Below are 10161 nucleotides of genomic sequence, written 5' to 3'. Positions count from 1 at the left end.
TCATGTTTGCATGCCTTTTAATCTTAAGGTTTTGCATGAATGCTTGTTCAAACCATTGAAGAGGTTGGATCAAGGGAGAATATATAAATTGAAGAGAGATAAGAGAGGCAAGGAGAATAATGAAGCATGAGTGTAATACAAAAGAGGTGCAGTATAACTAGGATCAACACAAGAGGTGCTTGAATGACATGAAGAGCAAGGATGATTCGTAGTGAAGTGTGAATGTGGTGAAAAACATAGCAAAAATGTTCTATAGTCAAGTGTGATAGTTGTGAGAACTAGAGAAGAATATGCACAATCAAGATAGTGAAGTGTTTTAGGTAGTTACATCAAACTAAAGAAGAGCATTGTGCACCATAGATAATCAAAATATGAATCACAACAAATGGAATTGGTGTCTCTTGTAGGTTGGTTCCTATGAAGCAGTAGAGGGGATTGATGTTTCTTGTAGGTTGGTGCCTATGAAGCAACTGAGGAGATTGATGTCTCCTATAGGTTGGTGCTTATAAAGTAGTAAAAGGGGATTGGTATCTCCTATATTTTAATGCCTACAAGATATTTTATATAAAGAATTTTTGTGGTTTTCTTCCATATGGTTCTCCACCCATATCTTGTGCTATTTTTTCAATTTATGAGATTTATACTTTATGATAATTTAATTTTTAAATAATTAAAAATTGTCATTATATTGATCCTCACCCCCACTTAGTATAATTTTGAAATACAAAAAATAGAGTATACATACCAATGAATATAGGGGATAGAAACCAACAAACACAAAGTGTTTATAAGACCACAACCTCATAATGTATAACCTAATGAATTTTGTATGTGATCTAAGGGTGTAATCCAATGCATACATGGCATGTAAGAATACCATCTTAGAGTGTAAAACTATGTATCATTGGAGAAATTTTGAGCTCTAAAACAGGCCTCCTAAGGAATACTATAAAATAATAGTGGAAATAATAAAATAAGATTAGATTACCTCATCAAGTTTTGGAAGGAAAAAAGAAAAAAACTACTTTTTCAACTCGTATTTTCAACTTATCTCCCTATGATTTTACTTAAATTTTGAAAGGGAGCACTCTTTGTATGCAAAATTTAATTTTGCATCCAAAGCGTACCCATGTTGCATATTTTCAATGGACCCTACTACATGAAACATGTGAAATACATGAAAAAACATCATTGCAATCATGTTTTTTCATGTAGTTGGGTCCATCAAAAGTACACAACATGGTACTCCTTGGTTGCAAAAATTCCACATCCAATGAGTTCTCCTGCTCAAAAATTGAGTAAAATCATAAAGAGATAAGTTGAAAATATGAGTTGAAAAAATAATTTATTTATTTTTAATTGTTTTTACCTTTTTACTCCAAAAACGGTGAATCGTCCCCCATAGTTGAAATCATTATATTGAATCCTATTAGTTATTATAAAGTTGATTTTTGTTGTATATTTTTGTTTTGAGACCCATTTTTTACCTCAAAATTTTGCAAATGGCCCAAACCTGTGAATTAAAAGTATGTAGGACCAAAAAATCAGTGTAAAATACTACTCAATATAGTATTTATAAAATGTTGAATATCAAAGTACAATAACCAATTGATACATTGTATTGTGAGTTGTGAATACATGGAGAAAAACCACTAATATAGAATATAGGGAAAACAATTGACATAAAGTATAAAATCAAATTGAATCATGTGTATATAACAAATTTAAAATATCTAAACTACGAACCACCAAAAAATATAGTGTTTATAGTATCACAAATATAGAGTATAATAGCTAATCGATACAAATCATAAAAATCAAATGCAAAGATGTAAAATATAGAAAACAAACAAGAACTATACCTATCTATGTTAAACCTAAGAAATAAATGGTAGTGCTAGCCAAGTTGAGTGCTTGTTCAGTAATGAGTTTTCTTACACAGAAGGATTTGTCTCTCCTTTTTTCTCTAGCTTTCCCTGTTTTTCTTAGTTGTAGTTTCCTCCTTTAATTCTATCTCTGCTTGGGATTTCTTCGCGTGGTTCAATTCTACATCTAGCCTCTATCTAGTATATTCTCTTCCTTGGGCCCTCGATCTATTTCCTAGATGTTGCTAGCCCTTCTATTCTCATCCTTTTCATTTGTACTCCTCTTTCATCCAAACTTTCTCACCCTCTCATTATGTCAAGAGCCAATCCTTCTTCTTCACCTAGTGGTCATTGAGGCAAGAGATATTAGCATAAATGAAGAGAAAAAATGTGAGTCGAGAGGTGAGAAATAATTTCTTTATATTCCACAATAAATTCACCAAGAAATGGACATAGTCGAACTTGAGGCACATGTAGAACATCACACCATCTTCGATACGAAAGTGGTACAAGAGGTAGGACATTGGGTCCATGGCATAGCGAATCCTCGAACTAGGCATACTCGATACCTCCAAACCATCGACTTACACTGGTAGATCAAGACTATAAAAGTTTAGGTTCTTATGGAGAGGTCTAAAGCACAACAATAGATCCTTCTCCATAATGATGAACTACAACTTCAAGTTAAGAAAGTGAACACCAAGGTCTCCTTCATGGTAAACGATTTTGTTGATTTGGAGTTCTCCACTTCAAAGCAAGACATTGTTGATCCTAAGCCCATTCAGATGGACTCCCCCTTGACTTGAACATTGAATATTTTTGTCACTATTTCCTTTTTAATAAATAGTTCTATAGCCATCTAAGATAGTCTCACGGGGGCTTCAGTGGGGGAGCAATACCATACCACGTGCATTCATATTAGGGGATATATATTGAGGAAAAAATGACATAATATATTGAGCATATAAAGGGGGGTAAAGGGTTTTTATATTGGCAGGTATAAAAAATGGAGCTCAAAGTTAATGAGAAAATATAAAGGAGTATAAGAAATGTTAATAAAAGAATGGATACCTACAATATGTAGTGAAAATAGGGGTTTTTTAAATTGGGAAGGTGTATTGGGTTCATATTGGTAGGGGGTTAAATAATGTGATTTTTAGAGGTATTTTCCAATATGTAGTCAAATTAAGGGTATTGTTTAGTATGCTTGATGCATGTGATATGTCAGAGGTTCATTAGTTGAAGCCCCCATGGATAGTCTTAGATATAGTTGTTAGAATAATTTTGTTGATCCTATCAGACTTTTTATTTTATATAATATTGTTACAAATTTTGGATTGGTTGTAAAATCAAGGGCTACATATATGTGTTACTAGTTTGATTTCCCTAGTGGCAAATCAGATTTTGTATTTTATAATAATGTTACAAATTTTGGATTGATTGTAAAATCAAAAGCTACATATATGTGCTACTAGTTTGGTTTCCCTAGTGGCAAACCAATAGTCATATGTCAGACTGTATTCTTTATTTTCAATAATACAAAACCTTGTCCAACTTACTTAAAAGAAGATGATATTACCTTCATTCATATGATATTATTTAAAGTAAGAGGTTCCTTTACAAATATTATAAAGTAGCTAGATTTATGATATATAAAATATTATGATGTGTAACTTGAGTAGGCCTAATGGTTAAGCACATGTGTTTCTTGAAAAAAGATTAGAAATTCAAATTTCTAGAGAAATCCTTCCCCATTAACAAATGAATCTCATATACCAATTGGATGTCTAACTAAATTATTTAATTTAAATATTAACATTGTTAAATTTCAAATCCTTAATAAATAACTTTATTATATCTTATTAGGAAGATTTTTTTTTAAGTATATTTTACTAAAAACCAGATTGTGATAAATATTTTTATTTATTAACCATTTTATTAAGGAAATAAGTACCTTTTAAACCCTAATCTTCACAGCCGACAATTTGGCCGAGATTTTTTCATGCAAATAAAAAGCCAATAGACAACCAAGTGATACAGACATAAATTTAGGACATGGAGAAATGACAAGGAAATTCAGACGATGAATCGGCCATATGTATGCGCTGGACAGAAGAGAAGGGCACGCAAAAGATGATGTTACGCTTAAAGTTTAATGTTACTGTCACTTGGAAACAATTTTAAAGGTGAGTCGTACATTGATAAGACTAAAGCCTAGGTAACTCCTGCTTCCACGGTTCATTTGTACTGTACGAATTTTACCTAAAGCCACATCAACAAAAGAATATTTGGAATCCATATTGGACCATTGGTTCACCCAGATTGACGTTTGTCCTTTCACACGTCCAACAAATAAATTGTGTAATTATTTTTCTCCTTTATCCACTTTGACTATATGTTAAATATGTCATGACTCAACTTATTTTCTTCGGATAATGCGCAACGTTTACATCGAAGTTCATGAGTAAAAAGCAGTGATGGAATTTGGACTTTTATAAAGCCTTGTAATTAGGACACAAACGTGTTTTCTTTATTACACTTTAGTAACTTCTGGTTTTTATCTTTGAAAAGAATAAAGCCTGATAATTAGCATATAAATTAGTATTTATTGTTTAAGAAGAAAGGATTGAGAAGAAAAGTTTAATATTTAAAAAAGATTAATGTTGATTACGAATCATGATAGTGGGTTTCCCACAAAGGAATTAGGATCCTAAGGACCACCTTTATCTGTAATGGACAAAAGAAGGCAAATCTGAATGGAAGTAAGGGCCTGACTTGAAGTGATACAAGCATGCAGAGTTTTCATTAATGATTATGCACACCATAAACTAACTTTCCTCTCCATTGGAGTGGGCATCTTAGATTCCATTTGTCTCATCTAAGTTGAGACAGTGGGCTTATAATACACGCAAAGGTGGACTAGAGTGACTTTTAACAATTTGATGCACATAATTATACAATTCATTAAATCTTTGTCACTGCTGCACCCTCAATAATACTTCGATTCCCAACGAGTGGAAATAGATTGGACCACTAACGACTCTAAACAATGGTTCCTCGAGTTCGCTTTGCTCCCCACTTGTCCCCTTCCATTACCTACCAACTGTTTTAAAAAATGGAAAAAAATAAAGTGCAGTGGCTAGGCCAAATTCTCTTCCCCACCCCACTACCTAAAACTATAATATAGTTTTGCTTTGATTTTAAATCATAGGTCCCTATCCTTCTCACCACTAGACTCTATGTATATTAAACTAAACACAGATTTTTGGCTTCAGTATCCCGTCCGTCCTTCCATTCAATTTCCCTCCAACATCATGAAAACGACGTGACATGAAAGCCCACAAACTAGACCATCTGCCAACACCAGTAACGCCTTTGCAGTATGGTGTTGGCAATGCTAGTGGTTAGTACGCCAATAAGATGCCGCCTAAGCAGTGCTACTACACGTGCATGCCATCATCTCTAATGCCATGCTTGTCTCTAATACCTTATTATTAAGGCTTATTATATTACAAATCAGAAAGCAACTAGCCGCCATTTGCAGTTCTCGAAAGGCAAAAAATATGAAGAACCCATGAAACCGGCCTCATTTTCCGCAGCTACTTGCTGCCCAAGTAGCAATTCTTCAAAGGAGAAGTAAGTTGGGCTGGCTGCTACACACTTCCGACCAAGCGTGGGAAGCTTGAAGTTTGTCGAATATCAATCATATTATACGACTTTTAAGTTTTATATAGAATCTGCTCTGCTGTCATGTGCTGTATATGTCTTTTATGGAGTTTGCTGGACCCTGTGTGTGTGTAAATTTATATATACAATGGATATATAACTAATTCATGCAATATACAGAACATTTCTGGGCTACGTCTGTTGTGAGAAGTTAGAACCAGATCGAGCGCTACTTCTTCACTTGATAAGATACTGCAGAACTTCGCAACCATTCCAGCGAAAAAGAAACTCCAAATTTGTAAGTAATGGCGACGGATACTTTGACTGATGGAAAAGAAAGATCCCAGAAGCTCATTTATATCAGAGAATTTGATCCAGAGAAAGATGTCAGAAAAGTAGAAGTGTTGGAGAGACGATGTGAAGTAGGACCGAGTGACAGTTTTTCCCTTTACACAGATCTCATGGGCGACCCAGTTTGTAGGATTCGCCACAGTCCTGCTTATATAATGCTGGTACGTTTTATCTTTTTTTAACGTTCAGTAGCCATTTATTGGGCATGCAAAATGCATTAAAAATGAAAATAAAAACTTTTTTACAATAGCAAACTGGATTTCCATGGCTGGAATGAGAGTAAATCCATTCAAATGTTTATGGCAGGTTGCTGAGTACGGAGCAGAGAGAGAGATGGTGGGACTTATCAGAGGCTCCATAAAGGCAGTCGTATGCGGGAATAAGCAGCAACTTCGGTCTGGAGAAAAGCAAATACCGTTGTTCGCTAACGTAGCTTACATCCTTGGCCTGAGAGTCTCGCCCACCCACAGGTACTATTAAATAGTTTTAACTATTATGTTAACTGGGAACTGCTCATTCAATTTTCTTTCGAAATATTTTGCAGGCGTTTGGGAATCGGGCTGAGTCTAGTTCGAGCTGTGGAAGAGTGGTTCAGAAGAAACGGTGCTGACTACGCTTACATGGCCACGGAAAAGGACAACGAGGCGAGCCTCAATCTTTTCGTAGGGAAATGTGGGTTCACCAAATTTAGAACCCCCGCCCTCTTAGCCCACCCTGTCCATTCCCACTCCAAACGCATCTCCAATAGAGCAAACATACACAAGCTTGACGTTGCAGAAGCGGAGAGGTTCTACCGGGAATGCATGGGGACGGCGGAATTCTTCCCCAAAGATATAGACGCCGTGCTGAGCAATAAGCTGAGCCTGGGCACTTGGGTGGCCGTCCCAAGGGCGGAGCGATGGCAACGACCCGGAAGCTACGGCGCCACCCCTGGTTGTTCTACTTCTTGGGCTATTCTCAGCGTGTGGAACACTTCGGAGATGTTCAAGATGTGTGTAAAAGGGGTGCGCATGGCTACACGTGTGTACGCCGCCACGACCCGGCTTTTGGATAGGGCGTTGCCCTGGTTCAAAATCCCGTCAGTTCCGGACGTCTTCCACTCGTTCGGTGTGGCTTTTCTGTACGGAGTGCACGCGGACGGCCCGAGGGGCGGAGAGCTGATGAATCATCTCTTCCGCTTTGCTCATAATTTAGCAAAGGACGAAGGGTGCCAACTTATCGCCACCGAAATCGGGGGTTGTGACCCGTTGAAGCAATACATCCCCCACTGGGATTGTTTCTCTTGTCCGGATGACCTCTGGTGCATCAAGAAGCTTGCTTCTCCTACATCTGCAGAAGGGGAAGAGGAATATGATTGGAGCAAGTCAGCCCCCGGTGTTAGGCTCTTTGTTGATCCTAGAGAATTTTGAACAATATGATTGGAACAAGTCAGCCCCCGGTGTTAGGCTCTTGGTTGATCCTAGAGAATCTTGAAATTCTTCAGCTCCTGGTGTCTCTCAGGGTTCCACTCTCCTAACTCCTATGTATGAAAGAGTTAAAACCTACCCCTTGTACATGAAAAATGTATAATGGTACCCTGTGAAAACAACAACTACCTTTACCACTTTGTAAATAGTTTTAACGTGAAGTCTGTCAATTTAAAAGAATTGTCTACCTCGAGTGGATCATTCGTATTAGCATTTTAAAATTAAATTGTATATTAATTATCTATAATTATTATTATTATTATATGTAATGTTTATTGCAGTTGCAAAAATGAGATCGTTTTATAATAATTTAGTAAGGAAAAACATAAAATATTTTTATTTAACACAATATATTAATACTTGTAAACTAAAATATTTTGTTAATCGAGTGGTTGATTAAGAGGTTATTGGATTAGCGGAGGGGTCATTCCACCAGCGCCAACCTTTTCATAATAATGTATACAAAAGACTCCAGTAAACAGTAAGAGAGACTCCATCTCCTTTTCAAATAGGGGGCATATGGAGCGAAGATAAATAGCTGAACATGTATCTATTCTATATTTATATCTATATCTATTTGGTCTATAAAGGGATAGTTATTAATGGTGTATAAGGGGTATGCTTACACTCTTATAATATGTTTGATTAATTTGTTTTTTTAAGTTTAAGGAAGATAAGTAGAAATAGTTTTAGGACATAACCTATGTCTATTTTCTATATATATAACAACTTCTCTTAATTGGAAAGGTATTTCCACTATATAATCATTTAAAAGAGCTACATTTTAGTTTCAATATTTTAGAGGTTAAATGTGTTGAATTTATCACACTTGAATTTGAGTGGGAGGATCACAATTATTCCATTTAAACACTTAGATTTAACATAATTTCCATTTCTATTTTATAATCTACTTGTTAGGTATGTGTTATATTCTTTGTATGACTATCTCCACTCATTGTACATTATGCTAGGGGTCATAGGGGGATGACATGGGTGTTTAAGCCCCCTTTGATTAGGGGGGCTACATGCTTTCTTTTGTTTAAGTATTTAGAATAAAACCTCTTTATCAATGCATATATGTGTCATTATATCTTTTCAATATTATTAAGAATATAATTACAATAATTAATTGTATAAAATCAGATTATTTTTTATAATAATAAAAAAATCAAAATATAAACAAAAATATCTAACAAATGCACATATATTTTTATGATTATAATTTCATCTTTCATAATATTACATGTAAAATTATTGTATTTTCAAGATGAATCTATTTATGCATTCAAAAGTACATTTTAAAGAAGAAGAAATCACACTAAACCATTTCATCTATTAGTTAGACTCCTCCTTAAATATTATTTTTATAACAATATGTAATTTTATATTTATAAACTAGATATATTTAATTTTTTTAATATTATATTATATTTATTATTTATTTGAATATTTAATAATTTTACATTTTAAATAAATTTATATCATTAGTAATTTTAATTCTTAATATCTCCACTTAGGGTGTTCAAGGAAAGAAACTCTTCCTAGCTTGAGATGAGTGCAGTGGACATAAATTGATCCAAATTCTATCATTATATTGTTTGTCATCCATCTTGATGCATTTGGAGTGGAAAAAGTGGAGGAATCAACTCATGGGACCTTTTTTACCAGTGGGACCCAGTTTGGTGAAACCGTGTCTAAAACCTTCTAAGAGTGTTTTGAGGCATCAAACGATGTTTTTTGGGATAAAAATTTGCTACTTTTGCGCAACACCCTTTTATGCACACAGAGAGCTTTCCAACATCATGAGAATCATGTCAATCAGAGACTGTATACAAAAGTTATGCCACTCATAAGTTGACCTTCCTGTTTCACACATATAGTTCGGGAGGATGTCGCGCCAGCCCCCATTATTCATGGAAAAGTGGCCAGCCACGTGTTTGTGATGTAAAAGACTCTAGAAGAGTCTATTTTGTAACTCTAGTTAAGAGTTAATGTAGTCAAAATTAACCATTGGTAGGCCACTAGGAGGAAGAGGCATTCCATTCTTTCAAGAACATTTTGTTCCATAGTTGAGCAAAGATAGCCAGGAGAGATAAGAGGTAGAGCACACAGACGGGATCTATGCACTATAGTAGCCCACGGGCCACAAGCAATACTTCTTTGTATATGCAATCATATTTCTAGATAGAGAAAGAGAGCGAAGTGACCTCACCTTCAAGCTAGGTTTTCTCCCGAAAGGGTTTCCCATAGAGCATATCTTGTGTATCATGTGTGTGTGAGCTTATTTTGTTGTTCTCTACTTTTCTGTTTGATTAACTTTTACATGAATGCACTAATTATAGTTAATTTTACAAATCTACAAATTAAATAAAATTGTAATAGTGTAGAATCTTAGATTTTTAATATATTATTATCATATCTGTTGTGACAAACTGTCGAGTGGAATATGCATGGTAGTTTATGGATCATAAACAAAGAAGGCAAGTTTTCTTCCATTCAGTAACATGCATGGCCACCTATACTCCACATTCTAAAAGTCATGCGAACCTACCCGAGGAAAGTTGTAGTAATTTTGTGATTGATTATGCATATTTTGGGAGTTGTACATTTGGCTTGGATGTCAATTTATAGGGGAGTTTCAAGACTCATAATGGCAAGTAATGGAAAACGAAAAAAACACAATTCTAAAGGGTGGCTAGATGAGGTAAAGCATACAACACTTGGTGATGGTTGCATGCATATAATCCATCAACCATAGGTAGCAAGATGTTGGGATCGTGTTGTTGGTTTGGAAAAGTTGCTCCATGGAACTA

General features: G+C 35.1%; 1 protein-coding gene across 1 annotated transcript; it reads left to right on the top strand.

Annotated features, from left to right (window-relative positions):
- The first annotated feature begins 5472 nt into the window (after positions 1–5472).
- Positions 5473–7531, top strand: LOC149163040 (putative N-acetyltransferase HLS1). The gene is made up of 3 exons (XM_089435913.1): positions 5473–6043; positions 6189–6352; positions 6427–7531. Exons 1-3 carry the CDS (start codon positions 5837–5839, stop codon positions 7289–7291), a joined length of 1236 nt encoding a protein of 411 aa, XP_089292039.1. The 5' UTR covers positions 5473–5836; the 3' UTR covers positions 7292–7531.
- The last annotated feature ends 2630 nt before the right edge of the window (positions 7532–10161 follow it).

Source organism: Pinus tabuliformis, chromosome 5_2 (genome assembly GCF_031772625.1).
Source record: "Pinus tabuliformis cultivar Carrire ecotype Pingquan chromosome 5_2, CPIR1, whole genome shotgun sequence".
NCBI lineage: Eukaryota > Viridiplantae > Streptophyta > Pinopsida > Pinales > Pinaceae > Pinus > Pinus tabuliformis.
This window is presented reverse-complemented; position numbering and strand designations above follow the sequence as displayed.

What these genes read in the sequence shown, in the direction of transcription:
- LOC149163040 (XM_089435913.1), top strand. Translation starts at nt 5,837, where the DNA reads ATGGCGACGGATACTTTGACTGATGGAAAAGAAAGATCCCAGAAGCTC. An exon ending in GTCCTGCTTATATAATGCTG is followed by an intron (nt 6,044 to 6,188) that starts GTACGTTTTATC and finishes TGTTTATGGCAG; the next exon opens with GTTGCTGAGTACGGAGCAGA. An exon ending in AGAGTCTCGCCCACCCACAG is followed by an intron (nt 6,353 to 6,426) that starts GTACTATTAAAT and finishes AATATTTTGCAG; the next exon opens with GCGTTTGGGAATCGGGCTGA.